The sequence below is a fragment of the Tinamus guttatus genome, unplaced genomic scaffold, assembly GCF_059628265.1.
Source record: "Tinamus guttatus ecotype Peru unplaced genomic scaffold, ASM5962826v1 Tinamus_guttatus_pri_ptg000619l, whole genome shotgun sequence".
Classification (NCBI taxonomy): Eukaryota; Metazoa; Chordata; class Aves; order Tinamiformes; family Tinamidae; genus Tinamus; species Tinamus guttatus.
In genome coordinates, this window is record NW_028289153.1 from 683,516 (window position 1) to 703,498 (window position 19,983).

Sequence of the window (19,983 nt, forward strand, 5' to 3'; positions counted from 1 at the left end):
CAATAAATAATTTCTGCATGGGTATTATTTTCCCCGTAGAAGAGTAAAAATTCAGAGAAGCGGTGAAGAGGATGAATCTGTTTTCTTAGGGATCCATACTGCAAAGTCTTTGGGACATAGCAGTACTGCATATGCCCCTTTGAAAGTCAGCACAGCGGTTTTAGCCTGCCTTGAGCTCGGGTTGAAGGTAGCTCTTCTTGCTCACAGGAGTTATCTCACACTTTAGAAAGCTTCAGCTTTTAAAGCCTCCAGGGTTTGGTTTTCTCCCACCCCACCCTGCATGCTCCTTTAGGAAGAAAAAGAAAAAGCAGTATTTGGAATTACTCGAGATCTGACCTCAGGGGAAGGAGCACTTGGTGTCAGGGTCTATTTGCAATACTCCTACAGGACTTGTCCCTGGAGACACAGCGGATAAAAGAGCACTGTTAATAGCAATCCTGTTCTGGCTAAAAGGGAATAGATTTGCTACAGTGATTTTGTAAAGACAGCAGGCACAAAAAAAAAAAAAAGGAAATTATGCGCTGCAACTTTCTCTACCTTTGCTAAAACAGCAAGCAGTGGAAATACAAAGCATTCATTGATTCTTACCTTGAAACCTTAGCCAGAGCTGTCTGGGTAACCAGCAATTTACAGATAACCCTGAGAGCTCCGGGTTAAAAATTCAATGCAGACATCCTCTCCACCAAGGAAAGGCTTCCTGAGAGGTCTTCAGGGTATCTAGGAGAGGGGAAGTTCGACCTGGCGGCAGACTGGCCATTTCCCTCTCCAGGCAAACTGAACCTTTCAGCAACAATTCTGAGCCAACGTGCACTTTAGGAGACACCTTGCTGGGCAGGAGATAAGCTGGGGCAAGAGTGAAACCCTATCATGAGAAGCATTGTCTCAGTAGAGTTCATCTATATAACTCAGTAGCAGAAACAGAATTTTCTCCAAATTACAGACAAGCTTCATCTCTGCACTAACCGTAGCAAGAGGTTCACTTCCTCCCTCTATGGATTTTCTTGAGAAAATGAGGGAGAAAAACTCAGTATATGATGGGAAACGGCGACCAAGAGAGTGAATGATCACTGATTGCCTGCAGTACTTGGCTCATTCTTGGCCAGACCACAAAGCAACCTCAACCTGGGACCTGGACACACAGGCTCAGCAGACAGACCCCTAATTCCACAGTGGCATCACACCTGGCCCCGGAGACAGGGAATAGTGACAGTGGGCAGAAAAGAAGGAACCATTTGGGAACTGCCACTGGTCTCTGGTAGTATGGAAATAGTCCCTGGCTTTTGGACGGATTCTTGCCACATCTCAGTCCTCAGCATCTCAAGAACACAGGGAAATTATTCACTGTGACGGTCTAGGGAATCAAGTCCTTCACTGGCCATGTTCCCAGAGGTCACCTGTATGTTCCTCAGATAAATGAGGCGGCTTTAGACAGCACATCCCTCCTGAGATGGCTGCAGACTGGGCATGGGGTCCTGTACAAGGAAGCTCTTGGCAGAGATATCTACCTCTTGGCCACTAGTGAAAATGACTACTGATCCTCAGTCCCTAGGACTGAAGATAAGTGTCAGCAGCCTGAGGGACTTGTTTGGGAAAAGTAATTCCTTTCCTGTCGCCCAGCAGTGTACTTTGAAACCCGTGCAATATTCAGTAGAGAAAAGCCAAATCAAGTTGGCTGGAATGTGAATTCTATGGATTGTTATCTTTGGGGGTAGTCCTGGCCTATCCATGACACCTTACTTTTTGCATAGAGTACAGAGTCCACACAAGGATCTGGAGAGATGAGCAGAAAAAAAAACACTTTTGGATCAGAAACTGTAAGACCTTTTGAAAAAACAGTATTTCCCTACATTTTCATCCTCCTCTAGTTTCAGATTTTAATTGATTCTCACACATTTGGAAGACCTGGCTGATAAGCTTGGTAGATAGCTCCTTGCAAAGATGGGGAGGAGCACTATTTCAAATCTACCTAGGAAGGGGATGCTCAAAAAGCCCCTGAAGGGTGAGAAATGCTAAGCAGGAAAATGAAAACATGACATCTGAAAAATATAGAGATCCTGGAGAAGGTGCAGTGAGGGACAGCTTCTGAATAGAGAACATTTTACAAGTTTAGTGGCAATGTTCTTTCAGAAAGTGGAAAGGGTCCTCAGGAGAGTTGTTGCTGCTAGTCGTTTCCATTTTGGCCGTTGTGCTGAAATCTTGCTATGGGTAAATGGATTACGCCACATATATGAAGTAAAATGCTGTTAACACACTTTTAACACTGACTGTTATCAACATCTGATCTGGCACACAGAGAAGCAGAAAAACTCCCTCCTCCTTCAGCTTTGGGCCCAAACAACTGCTGTGCACTTAGAGAAGCCCTCCTGAACCTGGAGTGTCATGTTGGGAGCTCTCCTGTCTCTGCCTCCCACGCTGCCCCACGCCCTGCTGAACAGAAGCTTCTGCTGAATCTAGTGATGAATCCAGAGACACAAGTGTCACCATTGCTAGCTGGCCAGGAGACAACCACATCACACAGGGTCTTATCGTAGCTACCCAGTGCCTGTCCAGCTGCCCACATGCTGTGTCTCAGGGCTGTATTCCCACCGACAGGTAACTACTAGCAACCACCCACCAGCAACCCTGTCTGCAACATGGATCCACAGCAGGAGAAGCCTCCTTCCTCAGGCTCTCCAGGGAAAAAAACCCACATTCACGGCATCGTTCCATGTCTCCAAGACCAGAGGACCTTTAAAACTTCACCCACATCTCCACACCATGAGAATATGACAAAAGCTGTGCATTGAAGCGGTCACCCCAGACCTCCCCATCTCCTGCGTTACCAACACAGCTTCGCTGGCCACCATGCCGTGGAAGCATTGGCACAAGAATTGCATTTTCACACCTCCCTGGCAGCTGGAAGGACTGTCTGATCTCATCAAGTGGAGGGGTAATACCCAGGCCGCACAGATAGAAAACTGAAACATAGAAAGTTTCAGCTCCTTATGAGGAAGAACTTCTTTACTTCCTAGGGTGACAGAGCCCTGGAACAGGCTGCCCAGAGAGGCTGTGGAGTCTCCTGCTCTGGGATCTTCAAACCCGCCTGCATGCCACCCTGTGCCACGTGCTCTAGGGCTTGGACTAGATGGTTTCGAGAAGTCCCTTCCAACCTCCATCATTCTGTGATTCTGTGAACAAAAACTGATAGAAAGAAGAGAGGCCTCCAGTTGCAGAAGTCAGGCTTCATAATGATGCAGTACTTGTATGTAATGTACCACTGCCAGGTTTTAAAATCTGAATATATCATTGTTAACTTACTTCTTGTAATGATTAGCACTACAAAATAAGCATAATTAATAATCCTAAAATCTTACCAGGAGGCAGAAGCAGGTGTCCTTTCTAATCTTTTTTTCTCACACAGCTTTGTATCCAGAATTATAATCCAAAGCTCTGTCCATATCATATGTTTGTGGATGTTCAATTTCTTTGACTAAAATTGTTAAATTAAATGAAAAGAGCCCAAAGATAATTATTTTGCTTTAAAAAAATCTGTTTTTTTAACCCTCTTCTAAATCAGCTTAAGTTTATTCGTATTAAAATAATAGGCTATGCAGTTTTATGCAGCCTTTAAAATTCATACTATAAATTATACCAATGCAATTGTAAATGGGAACTCTCTCATGGCTTGTTAAAACATCCTCTTCCAGCTGCACTGAGCAGGTTGAAGAGGTTCCCTGTCCCAGCTTCGCGCAGCCGCTCGTCCCTGCACTGCACCGGGAGGAACCCATTGCAGCGTGCCAGCTCAGCTGACAGGCTAGGACACCAGGTAGCCTGTTTAAGAAAAGTGGGCCACTTATTTTTCTAAACCTTGTGTTAAGAGTAAATCTTGTGTTCTCTGGAGATCTACAAACCTGCTTGGACGCAGTCCTGTGCCACGTGCTCTAGGTGACCCTGCGTGTGCAGGGGTTGGACTAGGTGACCTCTAGAGGTCCCTTCCAACCTTCAGCATTCTGTGATTTTACGATTCTATGATTGCAGGCAGAATGAGGTGCCCTGTCAAGGCAACCAAGCCCAATGGGGCATGAGGACACTCAAGGAACCTGAAGAACAGGGAAGTTCTACAGAAAATACTCCAAATGAATCCACATGAGGAGAGCAAAACTCTAAATTTTGGATTAAGGAACAGAGAACCATTCTAGAGGATTTTCTCAGTGAGCAACATGCATTTCACAGACAGGTGACATAATGATCTTGGCGGAGAAATGAGTAGAACAATTAGAAAGACATTAGCTAAGAACACAAGTGAAATGATTGTGAAGAGGGAAATGCAGCACAAATGCGCCATGTCAAAAGTAATTAAACCTATTGAATAAAGAACGTGAGGAAGAACTTTCTTCCTCTTTGGCCATTTCAAAATGCTAGGGGCGTGGATAACAAGAAAAAGGATGTGGACAGCTTTTACCAGTAAGAAGAACTTTGATTTAACTGTCATTACTAAAACCTACAGACACTTATACCATTTTAGAATAGTAAAAACACTCGATTGTTATTAGAATGAGAATATAATGAGTGGGCAATGAGGACTATAAAAACAGTTTACATTAAAATCCCACCACCTGTTACATGTCTCCTGATGATTCAGAACAGTATCTTGGATGCATATACATCAGCATCCTAAGTAACAAGATAAAAGGTCCTTTGTAATTTTTTGTTAGAGACCACTGAAGAAAAAATGCATTAACTTTGAAGTGTTTATCTCCAAGTTATATAAATTAAACTTTGTACCATCATGGCAATACTTTAAAAGAAATGCTGGATGTTCAATGAAGCCTGCAATAAAATATAATTTCATTTTCTGAAAAAGAAAACTGATCACTTTTCTACAGATATTGCTTTGTTCCAGTGTAAGAGAATGCTGTTTTGTAGAAAAACATTTGACTGTTGTCAGGGACTACATGGAAAGAGGAAAATTCCAACCACCTTTTCAATCTTTGTGCTTCCAAAGGGAATCAATCAAGGGAAATTAGATTAGGAAACTGATTACAGGAAAACAGGGATATTTAAAATAGAAAGAAAGAAGTGAAAGATGACTGGGTGTTCCTGGAAAATGATGTGTGCGCAACCCAAAACTACATTTCCGTAAATCAAGAGGAGAGCAGTTACTCAGTCCAGTTCAGCGGTGAAGTACTGACAGCAGCTACAAATAGAGAAAAGTGCAATCACAGAATGGTTGAAGTTGGGTCTAGTCCAAACCCCCTGCTCCAGCAGAGACACCTAGAGCTTGTGGCACAGGGTCGCACCTGGGCAGGTAATGATGCACATGATATAAAACACGGTGATGGTATAAAGTGAAAATTAGGAAATGAGGGGCAATAACAAAGAATAATGACACAGGAGCAAAGAAATCCGTGTTTGGCACAGCAACAGACTATCAGAGAGGACTTCTGGTGCTGTTGTGTAAAACACATAAGAGAAAAGATTTCTTAGCACTAGTCACTAGGCAGATCGTGTATAATTGCTAATAAATTCAGACAGCAAAATGACCAATAATTTATTTTTGATCATGTTGCCCTGGAGAGAAAATATCTTCCATTCCATTAACAAATAAAAGGGATGATATACAATATCCACTAGGCATAATCAATTTATTCAGTCTCAGGTAATTCATGCCAGAAATCCTTAACTTCTCCCTGAAGTTCTTCTTGGTCCAACAACATTCAGTTTTAATATATTTTGAAATACTGGGACATTCCAAAAGACTAGAAGAACACCAGTGTTGGGCCAATGTTCAAAAGGGGTAGTAGGATGGTCCATGAAACTAACAACCAGGAAAATAATGCTCACCCTGGGAAAATTCTGGGAACACTTATTTGGAATTTAATTGGCACAGCATTAAATAATAGTGGTATAATTAATATCAGCCAATCAGGTTTTACCAAAAATAGGTCTTGCTGCTCACTTTTAATTCCTTCCCTTGCTAAGTTACAGGCGTGACTGATGCAGATAGCTTTATTGATGCAAGATCACGTTCAGCTGAGCCCTACATGACGTTAAAAGGTGGCAGTAGAAAATGTCACTTAAGCATGTCCTAAGTGAATTAAAGCCTAGACAAAGAGTAGGACTCAGACTGGCCATTGGAGGATGTGGTCAAATGTGCAAGTATTTCCAGTTCTTTGGGGTGTTGGATTAGACCCTTATTTCTATCAGCTGTTTTGAAGCAAACATACTGACTATTTGATCAGATTTGCTCAGACACAAAGCTGGGGAGATTTCTATGAGGACAAGGCAATCCCAGAACCACAAAATATTTGGGTCACATTGCAATCCCACAGGATTGTGTCTTTGGAAGAACCCAGGGTGAACACTGCTATTGGGGAAGAGCAGGTGGACTGTCCTGCACTACAAGTGGTGGCCGTGCTCCAGGAAGCCACATCCGTGCAAGGTCACCACAGGTGAAGCCTGACCGTCACTACAAGTGCCGTGGTGGCCAGCAGCCCTGAAGGAGCAGATCTGTTCCCACCTTGCAGTTTCCGTGTTCCAGCTCAGATTGTGTAAGGAAGTTAAATGGACCCCAAACAACGTTTCCAAAAAAATCAAAACTCCCAAAGAAAACACTTTGTAGGGGTTTAGCTAGGAGCCAGCTCACAGGAGCCAAACAGACCCCAGCATTAGGCAGAGGGCAGGACTGCAATGCAGGAGCAGGAACAAGACGGGTGCACACCTTGGGTCCTTCGTTTAGCAGGCACTCATCGACTTGGAAGAGGAAAGGGCCTTTCTCTGAGACACGGAGCTTACCCCAACACTCCTCAAACAAGGCTGCAGCCTATCGTAGCCCTGAGATGCTGGACAGCAAGGACCAGAAGGGATAACTGCACGTCTGTTCATGGTGAGAGTGGTACAGGAATACACAGGCTGTCCTGGTACCTGCGTTCCTAAAAACCTTTCAAAACGGACCAATGAATCACAGAAACAACAGGAAAACTGGAGTAAATACCTTCAGATGAAAGTTTGAAGGAATTCAACCTTCCTTTAATTTAGCAAAGGAAAGATTGAATGTTGACTTCATTCCCATGTATAAATACCTTCATATGAAGACATACCCAGGTATTAAAGTGCTCTTTAATTTAGACGATAAAGTATAACAACAGCTGCAAGCTGAAGCATGCAAATTTGAATGCTATATGCATTTTAAATAGTGCCGGTGATTAACCAAATAACAACGGAAAGGCATGGATTCTGTTCCTTAAAGTCTTTGAATCAAGACTGACGGCTCTCTGGAAAATAAGCTTAAGCTTTGCTTAACACACACACATGCACATACATACTTGGATTCCACAGAGGGTGACAAGGGTCCAGGAACGTACAGGAGGTTGGATCAGATATCATCACAGAATCACAGAATGCTGAAAGTTGGAAGGGACCTCTAGGGATCACCCAGTCCAACCCCTGCACACGCAGGGTCACCTAGAGCACGTGGCACAGGACTGCATCCAAGCGGGTTTGAAGATCTCCAGAGAAGGAGACTCCACAACCTCTCTGGGCAGCCTGTTCCAGTGCTCTGGCACCGTCACTGTTGAGAAATTTTTCCTTAAGTTCCTGTGGAACTTTTGGTGCTTCAGTTTCCTCTAGTTCTGTTGGTGACACCAGTGAAAAGAGGCCGGCCCCATCCTCCTCACTGCCTCCCTTGAGGTACTTCTAGACACTGCTCAGGTCCCCTCTCAGCCTTCTCTTCTCCAGCTGAACAGGCCCAGCTCCTTCAGCCTCTCCTCATAGGGCAGATGTTCCAGGCCCCTGATCATCCTTGTAGCCCTGCGCTGGACTCTCTCCAGCAGCTCCACATCCCTCTTGTCCTGTGGAGCCCAGAACTGGACACAGTACTGCAGATGTGGCCTTACCCGTGCTGAAAGCCATAGTCCTACCGGGTCTTAGCCTCTAAGCTCCCATAAATACTGAAAGACAGTTTTACATCTCTCTTTGAAGCACAGAAAGCAGGTTGTAAAAAGAGTAGTAATAAAGTGGTTTTTCACGAGAATTAGGACTCTGAAAGTGAGGTGTCCCAAGGCTCACTCTACTCCAATGCTCTATTTTCACATCTCATAACATCCCCTGTGATTTTGCCTTCAGTTCTGAACCAGATCTACACAACTAGTTGGACCAGTCTTTTTCTTCTTCCCCCTCTATATTTGAAAGTTTTCTCGGTGCTCAAGAGCCTGATCCTGTAATCATCTACTCTGCAAAATCATGATCTACACAATCATCCAGGTTATTCAGATCCAGAACTTTCCCAAGAACTTTCAAGCAACACACTGCACACTGCACTCCACAACATGTACTTTGGAAAACTCAGCTTTAGGAGCATGGAGGACTTCCTTGAGAAAGAAAGATTCCACAAAATATGTGTAAGGCCTCAAACAAAAACCAAATCCAACCAGAGGCGAGCAGTTTTGCAACGCTCCAGGACAGACAGCGAGCACACTCATGTGCATTAACAGTTTATTTCTCATAGAAGGCATCAGCAGATCAGACACAGCAGCTACACCAGCAAAATAGACAACATAAACACTCTGGGCACTATCTGAATGGGCCTTGCCAGAGTTTGGCTGAACCAGGTTTTAACCTTCCCAGTTCAGGAGCTGGCATGGGCCAGAGAGTATAGCAGTGAGAAAGCCACCATGCTGCACCAGCTGATCTGCACACACTATGTCACCAGCACGGGGGTGGCCGGCACTTCAGGACCAACCTACAAAAGCATCCAGCTCAACCAAAGGCACGGAGAAAATTAATCATCAGACTGGGGACTATTCCTGCGTTGGGAATGGGTCACGATTAGCACACACACAAGACCAACTCACTATACTGAACACAAATAAAGCACATTATTATAAAACAGAAACAGCAGAAGTAGCAACTCCTCTTCCAGAGCAGCCCTGCAAGCCACCACAAGCACAGGAATGAGCAGAGGTTCAAAATCAGAGAAGAAGAAACATAGTGGAGTCTTTATCACTTCTTATGCCCACAACTCAACAGCAAGTGCTCTAGATTTCCAGCCTCTCAAGGGTGCATTTTTACTTTCATTTAAATATTTTATTAAATCTTCTCACTGCTTCACGAACAGTTCCTTGAGCTGCAATATACGTTCACCCAACTTGCCAATGCCAGAGACAGTTTCATCCCCCCTAGAGCCTCAGATCGACAGATGCACAATCCCATAAGGTTTTGATCTTATCCTACACTTCTGGACTATGCACCTTTTTCCCCATGCTACCTGCTGGCAAGACCTTTATAATTTTGCATCTCAAGACATTCAAGACTCGAGAATCATGTGAAAATACATTACTGAGAAATTCTCCTTTCCCCTCTCCATCCCAAGCCTTGCATTTCCGCCAACAGCAGTTGCTATTACCCCCCACCCCAAACAACGACCCCCTGCTCCACCCCAGGCACTTTCTCCCATAACCACATTCCCTTCTCCGGGGAAGCTGATCTCACCTCCAGTATCTGGATCATGAAAGTTGGGGTCCAGGCCCTTCTCCAGGAGTCTGCAGACCTTCTCCGCGTTCATCATTTGCACGTACTCCATGAACTTCTTCAGATTTGCCTGCAGCCATGACATCCCAGGAAAACACACAATACACAGTGTTAACACACCATGAGAGGAAGGCCATGAGAAGAATGTACCCAGTTCAGGGGTCTCCAGGCAACCAGCAAGAACATGGGACAGCACCGACCAAGAACTAGGGCACACAGTCATTCCCAGACTCCTGAACTTACCGGAGCGTATGCTGCAAATCTCCTTCTCTCCCACCTGACTGGAGATCACTGCATCATTTCGTGGAAGTTCTCAGGGGCTGACAGCCACCACCCTCCCTCTGCCCATGCACAACCACCCATCGTCCCTACAAACGCACTGTCAGTTGGTGCACGCCACGCGGGCACACGGACTCCTCGCACATCGTGTGCATTCAGCACATTCGGTGCTTGCTATGGGAGGAGGTGGGCGACTTCCCGCTACGCAGCACGTCGGGGTAAGACATCCTGCCCAGGGCTTTGCACGTCCCTGCAGCGTCACATACACTGCGTGTGGCCCAACCGCATTTTCACGTGGCATCATCTACTTGCCTGTTGAACCTGAAACAACTAGGAGGGAAGGCCAAGCTCCTCAAACACTGACTCATATTGTAGAGTGCAGTGAGTTTGGCAGTCATTCTCTCTGCTGTGAAACTGTTTATTCTTGGCGTAGTTTTCAAACTTGGATCAGAGACTAAATCTCTTCTCCAGAGGGGAATGAACACTCAGAAGACTCTCCTCTAGCTCTACCAGGTTGCTTCTGGGGATTTTCCTCCCTTGCTTTTTCTCTTCTGGGTAGCTCTACATGACAAATACATTATTTTAACAAATTTCACAATAATGCATAGATCTAGAAATTACAACTCCACCAGGCAGGCAGCTCATCACTTGGATGAGCTACAGTGTGAAAATACCCTTTCCATACACATTTCCAAGCCAGCTTTCAGATCTTCAAGCACAGGCTTAGATTTTTCCTCTTTGAGCTCATTTCCTCACACCTTGCAGTGGTTGCTGAAGGAAGGGGGTCCACAGAGTGCTTGACACGGCAGAGGTGCTGCGTAATCAGCTGAGGGAGTCTGTCGGGAACAGCTTTAACCCACCCATCAGGCTGCAACCAGCGGTCAGGGAAGTGTCCCAGAACCAACCTCTGGCTGACTAAACACTTGCAAGCAAAGCTGATTTTCCATCCCATGAAAATCTCAAGTTTCAACATTTGTCACTAATTTCACATAAAAATATGAACTCTTCCATGAGACGAAGTGAATTCCATCAAGGTCCTTCACTTCAAATTACATTTCAAAATTTCCCAGTCAAAAAAAAGGAAAAAAGTAAGATGCTGAAACATTTCTGAGTCCTTACAAAGATTTCTTAAAAAAAAATACATCTTATTTTGCACAAATTTTTGATTTTTTCCAAATAAAAACTTAATAGTTTTAAAACCAGTTCTATATGAACGTCTGCAAATCCCCAAAGATGGGACCCACCAAGTTCACCATGACCCTCTCTCCTGCATGCTGAGGAGACAGCAGTGTGATGTTAGACAGAAACATCACCAGGATGAGGCTTCCTAAGCATAAGACAAATTCATGTTGGGCTGTCAGCCTGATTTAAGCCAAATTCATTCTCTGGATGGTTAGCCTGCACAACCAAACTCCAAATATATAGCACTTTTTTTCTAAAATCAGCAAAATGGATGGATACCATAAGCAAGCCATGCCATGTACTTAAAATTATCTATGCATGTTAGTGCACTGCCCCCTGCATGCTCTGCCATCTCAGAAGTTAATTAACTCAGGCAGAACATGACGGCCCTGCAGATCCGCTGTGCTCGAGCGGGCGCCAGGAGCACTCGCTCTGCACGTCAGCAGTCACACACAGTCCTGTCAACGCTGGTCCGAAGCACAAAGCCACAAAGTGAATTCAGTTACAAGGTTCACTGTTCCTAATGTCCCCAGGGACAGTGCTGCAGCAAGGCAATCGTTAGGAGCAAAAAAGGAAAATGAGGCGCTAGTGGGAGACGGCTGGTGCCACAGCCTCCTGCCCTCGGTGCAGAGCCGCAGTTCTGACCCCGTTCCCATGGCCTCGCTCCTCACTGCAGGGCCCCACTGTTCCCTCCGACCACTGTCAGGGTCACCAGAGAAAGGCCAGCACGCGGCAGGACAGTGCCAGCGCACCAGCAAGGACAGGTCCTTGAGGAGCACAGCGGAGCAGGTCTCCAGCATCACAACAAGTGGAGAGAAAGCGATCCTCGCAGCACAACGTTTGTCTCCCGAGCACGGCAGAAGGGGAATGATCATCAGTTGCTGCAAGGCCCAAACTTCACTTTCTCCTATGGGAAGGCATTGCTTGGACCTCACTGTCACACATTCCCCCTCGCCCAAGTCTCGTCTTGCTCCATCTCCCAATGCCCATTTCAACATCACACCAGTTGTTTCCACAAATACTGCAAAACCCTGTAAGAGATCATGGCTGTGTGCCAGCCCCAGCAAAGAGTGGACTTGACAATTGCTGCAACCACTTCTAGGATGTGACCACAAAAAGTCCCTCCTTCCAAGCACAACTCAGCTGTGCAGAGTTAATCCTGTTCTTCCCGCTCGGGCTTGTCCATATGTCCCTTCCCCTCCCAACAGCATCTTCCTGGAAGCAAAGTGCCCAAGCTGAGCTCCATCCATGATACTCCACAGATGGCCTTGCTGAAGCCACACAGGTGTTCCCCATGAGGTTGTTCTCCTTGAAATCTCTCGTCCCTGTCCAAGCAGCACAGATTTCTGCAGGAGCACTGTTTCAGCTAACGCCAAGGGCTGGCGTGCCCAGGGCAGGGTTGTCCTTCTGCATCGACCACCTCTGCCCATGCACCCTGCCCGTGCAGCAACCGGCTCTTCTGCAAGGTGGAACTCATCCTGCCGAGGGTTTGGGTGATGTTAGGGGTGTCCAGGTGATGCCAACAGCAGGGTCAGCCCTGTGACACCTGCGCTGGGAGAGATGAGCCAAGGTGGGCAGATGCAGGACGCTTGGGGATGAAAGCCCAGGGGCAGAAAGGCGCAAGGGAAGCGCTCCCTCCGGCAGGCGCTTCGTGCCCTCCGCACGGGTCTCCCCGGCGCTGCGCGTCCCGCTCACGCTCCCCGACGCGGCGCTCCACAGGATGGCAGCACACGCTCGCGGAGGACAACCCGCTCTCCGCGCACTGCCCCGAGGCCTGGGGCCAAAATCCATGCTGGGCCTCCCGGCACAGGACATGTCTCCTGCGGGATCCTCTCTGCACCTGGCAGCAGCTGGGACCTCAGTTGGGTTCTCCTCCACAGCCCACGGGATCCCCAACACTCGTCACAGCGCCCAAGTGACCACCACGTGATTCAGAAACCCCTTAACTAACTGAGCTTACCCTGCCTCCTTCCTTCCACCCTCTGCCAACATCCCATCCACTGGGAAGGCTTCCTCTGAACTACAGGGCAAGGTCCTACTGCAGAGAAGTCTATGGCAAAACTGAGTGCCTGCCAAGGCAAACACCGCTCCTCCATAAACACGGCACTGGTCCACAGCAACTTCACTTCTCCGTTACTGCTAACGCATTTCAGAGAGCAAAGAGAAGGTCTGCTCTGGAAGCCCTGCCCAGGACCCCCCATTTACAGTTCCCTGCAGACACCATACCCAGAGCATCGGTGCCCACCAGCAGTGTGCTGGGACACACTGCTCCTATTCTAGGAATTTAGAACATGGGGTTACATATTAGGAAGTTGATGCAGTATGTCAACCTTAATGGGAGCTTTTATGTTTTAGAAGGAAACTAAAGTTAAGATGACCGAGTTAAAAGGTCATATGGAGGAAGGCATCCCACTTCTGGGATTTGCATTTCCTCTCTGTAGATGCCTGCTGCCCTTCATAGTTCCCACACACCGTGCAAGCATTAATGGGTTCACGCATGGGATTGACGCTGTGGGTAATCAGTTACTATCTTGACTTTCCAAATGAAGAACAAAGAAGAAACATCCCCTACCTGAGAGTTCCGACCAAATCCATAACAAAACTTCAAAAATAACTTGTCAAGTCCAGAGACTTAACTGGTTAAATTTCAAAGTTCATGAAGGAGAATATTCCCTCTCTCCTTCAGTTTATGGCTGCCTCTTTGTGCAGTGCCGTGCTTGAGATGTGCAGTTTGGTGCTGTTCACCAATCCCAAAACAACGGAGAGGAGCAAGACAAGAACAAAATGATTTCTCACTGCTTGTCCGGTTTTGTTCCTTTGAGTTTGGACCTAGGCCTTGGAGAACAACCAAATGCGCAACAAAACCAGGGACATAAGCAATGAAAAAGACCATTTACCAGAACGGAAGTGCTACAAAACTATTAGAATCTCATACCCCATACTTGCAAATGAATCTGAAATAACAAGGAAACCACTCCGTTACAAGGAAAGGTACAAAAAAAAAAAAAAAAAAAAAGGTCACTTGTAACCTGATGGTGTCAGTGCTGAGGTTAGCCTGGCCTTCCCAAAGGGTGTGCAGCTGGAGCAGGGAAGTGTGGCAGGAGCGAGGAGCAGGGTCCCCTCCAGTCCTTCATGCCAGCAGGAGGGTTTGGACCTGCACTGGGGGTGACCGAGCAGCCGCTGCAGGGACTAGAGCAGCTTGATCTTAGGCACAGAGAGCAGCAGTACTTAAAAAGCCTCCATAGGTTTCCCACTACTAAACAGCTTTTGGTTCCTTATTCTTTGCCAATGGACAAATGGGCAATTAAACCAATTAAGCTGTTTCCCAGAAGCAAGATAGATAAAAACATATTGTTTCAGTCAAGTTAAATATTCCTATGACCTTGAAAACAACCAATAGAATACGCAAACCCTTGGGAGGCACTCTGCTACTCCCCAAATAGCTACAGAGAACTATATCCATAGCCAGGTCTGGGAAATGACAGGAATGAGATTATGCAAGAGAACAGGAAACAGACAGTTCAGATATCTCAGCAATGGGCACCCTTCAAACGGACACATCGAGGGGCAGCAGCTCTCACCCTCGAAGGTCCCACATGCCTTTTGCCTTCACAGCCCAACAACAGAGACAAACCATCATGTTAAACCTCCTGCTTGTTCCCAGGACATCCCAGCCCTGCGTCAGACCTCTGGGAAAGGACGGGCGAGCAGCTTGGGGGTGAAGTCGCCCTGCTCTGCGTCCGGTTGCACTGATACCAGGGTCAAAAGCATTGCCCGGGTCTGACCACCCAATTTAACCAAAATTCCTCAGAGGAAACCTAATGTTTCTTGGCATAAGAGCCATGCTGTGACAACCACTCCTATGTGTCCATCTGTCCTATCCCCACCAGATCCCTCCTTGCACAGGGCACACGACCCCCAAGCACCCCGCGCGTCGTGACCATCAGCGTAGACGGGGTCAGCAGCACCGTGTGCGTCCATGGAGGCACAGAGCAAAGTGCAGCTTCGCAACAGCTTTACCTTTCATTTAGGTTATTTCTCAAGGTCTCTTGGAAGTTAAAAACACCTCTGTTTAAAACTGAGTTTTGAGGATAGAACTTAAGCTAAGGTCTGTACTTACAAGCTTTTTTAAAAGGTATCATTTAAATGGTCTTTATGCAAATAGTCTTAAAGGCTGCTTAAAGGCTTCTTTTTCTGAACAACGTTCAAAATCAGAAACAAAACACATTAAGCTTTTGAAATCAGCTTAAATGACTATAAATAAGTCACAACAGCATCCTATTGTGGGGATGTTGAAGGAAATGGTGGTATTCACGTTTTTCCATGCTGTTTTTTCAGATAATGCATCATGGAAAAACTTTTGGTGGAATTGTTTTTCATTGCATTTTAGCTATAAACACAGAGCGTGTGTTCTGCTCGTTACTGGGATGGATTCACTTGCAGCTGAAAGGAGATTTGAGAGCTGAGAAGTCAGGAGTTCACTTTTCTCACCCCATCTATGGATAAAACCGTAGTGGGAAGGAATGATTTCTCATCATTCTAAAAACTTTGAGGATTTGGGGCCAGATTTCCAAACATATTAAGGTGACTAGACCTAAAGAGAGCAGAGATCAAATGTCAGACTCCCACGGAAATCAAGGGGAGTCCAAGTTGACATCTAAACTGCCTGGGCCATTTTAAAACCCTACTAGGTATCTCCTTATTTTCTGGCATCTAAATACCTAAATGCCTGTGAGAATTGGTGATAAGAATCACTAGCACAGACCAAATCTTCCTTTTTCAAAATAATAGTTAGTTTTAAATACAAAAAGATATATACTAATAAATTACTTTCCCTCTTCTGTATCCAGTGTGTTTAAGGAACATTTATGTACATGATAAAGAGACAATTTTAAAAGTTGTTTTGCTTTAATTTTAATTGAATTTCAGCTTCCATTCAAATGCAGTTTGATACAAATCAAAATAATATAAAATAATCATATGCTCATAAAAATATCTCATTTCCTATATGCAAAAATTAAAACTTAAATGTATTTGTATAAAGCCATCCAACTGCTTAAACAAACATCCATAATGTATCTTCCCATGAGCAAAAGCACCACGGTTAGTGCAGAGATCCTGGCGATTTGCAAATCAGTATGTTTGAATGGCAATACTACCCATGGAGGAGCAGACTCCTCTGGGGAGGGAAACCAAGGCACGGCAGCAACTCAGGCAAATAACATTAAAGACTAAATACGACTTGCCCAGAAGCTTTAAGCTGCTGTTTGAGCCTCTTATTCCCCATGCACCTTCCTCACCACCTCTGTGCACAGGCCCCATCTGTCTCTGCTGGGGGCCGGAGCACGGGACACAGCATCGCGGTGCCAACAGGAGCGGGGCTGGTGCCTGGAGAGCTCCCCGGTGCAACGAGCCCACCACCAACTACACCCCCACCGGGTCCTCCTTCTCTGGCTGTTCCAAGAGAGCCAAGTGGAGGAGTCTGGTGAGAACGGACAGGAACCAAAACCTGGGTCTACTCTTACCCAATGGGAGTCACAGGGGCTGATGCCCAAACCCTCTCCTGCAAATGCAAAGTCTCTGCTCAGCTGAGCTGCAGCTCAGTTCATGCATCATTATCCGAAATGGTCAGTGTCAGCAGATGACTTCAAAGTGCCTTTGAGTCATGTTTGCAAAAGTAGGAATGGGGTTAATCGTCAGGAATGTTGCTGCGAAGGAGTGGAGCTGCTCCCAGCTTCCCAGCTGGCAGCCATTGTCTTGAGTCCATTATCCCTTTAGTGAGAACTGCAAGGAAAATCAACAGCCTCCAGGAAGAGAGACCATTGAGAGGAAACTGGTTTGAGGGAACAAGCTTTTTTTCTCTTGAATTGAAATGAAAGAAAATAAATGAGATATTCTTCTCGCAGATAAATCATTCTAACCGTTATTTGCTATTCATGGCTGCGTGCAGAGGAGCCACCGCAGAGGCCGCGCTCTGCCCTGCAAGGAGGGGAGGACACAGCTGCCCCGTCATGCCGAGCCCGCGCCCACGCTTCCCCTCAACACCTCCCTCGCTGCGAGTAATGTCAGCATCACGGAAAGACTAATCCTTTCCCAGGGTCTGGCGCACTCCAAGCACCAGCCAAAACTAAGGAAACCCGTGTCCTTCAGAGCATGGACAACACTGCTGGGACGCGGCCACTGGGAAGAGGTTTGTGGAGACGCCTGATCTCCGTCCTCCACACCAGCAGTCTCACTAGCTCTCAGCAAACTGACCCATCGTCAATTCCCAATTTAGGTGTCAAATAATCGATTTCAGGGCATACAAGAAGGTCCGAGTGCTGCCTCGGTGCTGCTCCACATTCCGCCTGAAGGCCTCCAGACGGGAACCAGACCGAGCAAGTCCCGGTGTGGTGGTAGAGAGGCTCCTTTGATGCCTCTTCTAGTAATAGAAAAGTTTCTCATAAGATATATGAAATGAGGGTCTTAAGACTTTGGAAAAAACTATTAAAAGGGAAAATTTAAAGAAAGTCACAAAAAGCTGCTACATAGGTCAGTTTTAAAGCATGAGCCCTTCAGTACAAGCACCAGCAGCACCAAGATGTCACCTGTCCGTGCACAGGGGTGACACCGTACGGGCCAGCCCGAGCATGGCGGCCGTGCACGAACCAGAGCAGCTCGACCACCACGGAGAGCTTGCCCGCACATGCGGGTGATTACCTGTGAGAAGCAGATGGAGCTGCTGGCAATGAAAACAGCCTGCAAGGTGTCCCCAGTGCCGTCCACCCCAGCCTGCAAACTCTTGTGTCGTCTTTGACCATCTTTGATGACTTTATAGTGCAGTTAATGCCCCCTCTTCCCAGCGTGGTGGTGGACCTGACGCGAACACCTGCAGAGAGGGTGACGTGGGCGCCACCGCTAACGCGCTGGGAGTGTTGTCTATCGACCCGGCTGCCGCCCTCGTTGCGTCTGCAGCCTCCGCGGGCCGTCTGCGCCCACCCGCCCGCTCAGCTGCTCCCTGCACCGGCTCTGCCTCCCGCGGTCGATGGCATCTCACCCATGGAACCGCTTCCCCACGCCACGCTCCCGCCAGGCATCGACAGTAGCCGGGGAGCAAGTCCTCCTCACCAGTAGTGGATTTAAGCACGCTACCCATCTCTTTCCCCTTCAAGTTGGCTATATCTCAAGATTGTAGCACAATTGTAGCACAATGTCCTTTCTGGACCTTTTGGTAAGTGCCAAGACTTCTCTGTCCATTTTGAAGCGAAACAGAACTGTTCTTTTCTAACAAATGTTTCTGTGCACTTCCATTTCAAATGGTCTGTTGCAATCCATTGGGAAAGACCCATAGGAAACGCTGCTGCCTGCGGGTCCTCAGGGGTAGCAGGGAGGGAAAATGGCTGGCAGTTTTACCCAGTCACTTTGTCATCGCTGCCAACCTGAGAAATCAGCTTCCTCACTTCGCAGAGCAAGCCCACCAGCACTAAAGAGGGAGTTAATTTTGATTTTTCTTAAATTCTTAAATGTCAGGTATGAATTGCATTTCAACATCATTACCCTGGCAAAAGTTTAAAGTAGGATATATATACTGCTGCTAAAAGCTACACACCATAAACTCTGAGTAGTTTTGCACACTCTTCCCATTCAAACCAGCCCATCAACCACAGACCTAAGATCTCGCATTACTGCCACCCAGCAGGTCCTGCAGTTCCATGCTCTGTAGCTATCCCCTCATGGCACTTGAGAACGATGCATCCAGGAGCAAACACTATTTCACAGCCCAAGAGTTGAGGAATTGCCACAGAAAACGTGGCATCTATCCCGTTCCAGTGACATGAGCGCCCGGAGCAGCCTGCACCGTCCCAGAGAGCCCACTCCAGGCATCTGCTTTCCTGCAGGGAGGCACCAGCGCCCTTAAGGCATGAAAAGAAATAGGAGTTGAGTCAACCTGCAAGCTGCAGGGAGCAGCCTTGCGCAGGCTGAGGTCTTCTCTGCCATGGGCTGATCATCAAGGACCAGTGTCACAGCAAGGCAGGAGAACGGCCAGCCAAAGGACACACACATCAGCATCCCCTTGGCAGGGGCGATTGGGGAGCAGCAGCACAGTGTCTCACTGAGATACCAAATCTTAGCAGCAAAGGCATGTCAAAAATTAAAACAAAAACAAAAAAACTTCATGTTATTTCTAAGTGAATCTTAAGGCACAGAGATTAAGTAAATATTAAATAAAGTGCATTTATGATTACCACATACTCTTAGGTGAAGTCCTCAGATACTACTACTGACATCTCCATCACACCCAGCCCTTCCTGTAGGACACCCAGTCCCTACACAGCAAGGCTCACAAGAATGTGATTCACATGTCCTGGCATAAGGAAGACACAGGGAGCTTCCAGATTTGCTGCCTGAATGTTCTTATGCCATGAGACAAAATCTGCATGAGTCAAATCTGAACCCTAACAACAATTTGTCTCTTGTTTCTGCAGCTCTGCAAAAGGAAGTCAGGGAACCCACTTCTTCCCTGAACAGTTTCACCTGGTGGGACACGTCCTTTGGGAGAATGTTTCTTTCCCTTCTGCTTCACACCTGTGGCTCCATCTAGCTCACCTGCTGCTGTTTTAAACGTTAACAGAACCTTGCTGCCCTTCCCTGCCTTCCTGTTGAGGAACACATGTGGCCGAAAGAGAAGACATCTGCATAGCACCCTGCAGACCTGTGTTCCTGTAATACATAGCAAGGAACTCTGGAAACCACCTCTACTGCTACGTTCTTCTTAAATAGCGTCCAAAGCACATCTGCACTTTCTCTCACAGTACAGGATCTTCTAGGCATGGGCCACCTGCCATGAGGTGGAGCCTCCCACATCACCGCTCCCCGACGCCGGAGCCCCGATTCCGCACTGCGTGTCCCAGGAAATGAGCCAGGATCCGTGCGGGGCCGAGGACATCCTCACACAGCCGCACGAACAGGGCTCAGCCCGTTAGACCCACGGAGCTGCGCGCGTCTCCTGGCGATGCCGCCCTGATTCTGGTGCCT

At 46.9% G+C, this 19,983-nt stretch overlaps 1 protein-coding gene across 1 annotated transcript in view; it reads right to left on the reverse strand.

Moving 5' to 3' along the window:
• Nucleotides 1-19,983, reverse strand: part of SHANK3 (SH3 and multiple ankyrin repeat domains 3) — a 311,958-nt gene that overhangs the window by 246,298 nt on the left and 45,677 nt on the right. Inside the window, 1 exon segment of the mRNA XM_088535213.1 lies at nucleotides 9,469-9,577. Within this exon segment, the coding sequence (XP_088391339.1) occupies nucleotides 9,469-9,577 (109 nt within the window).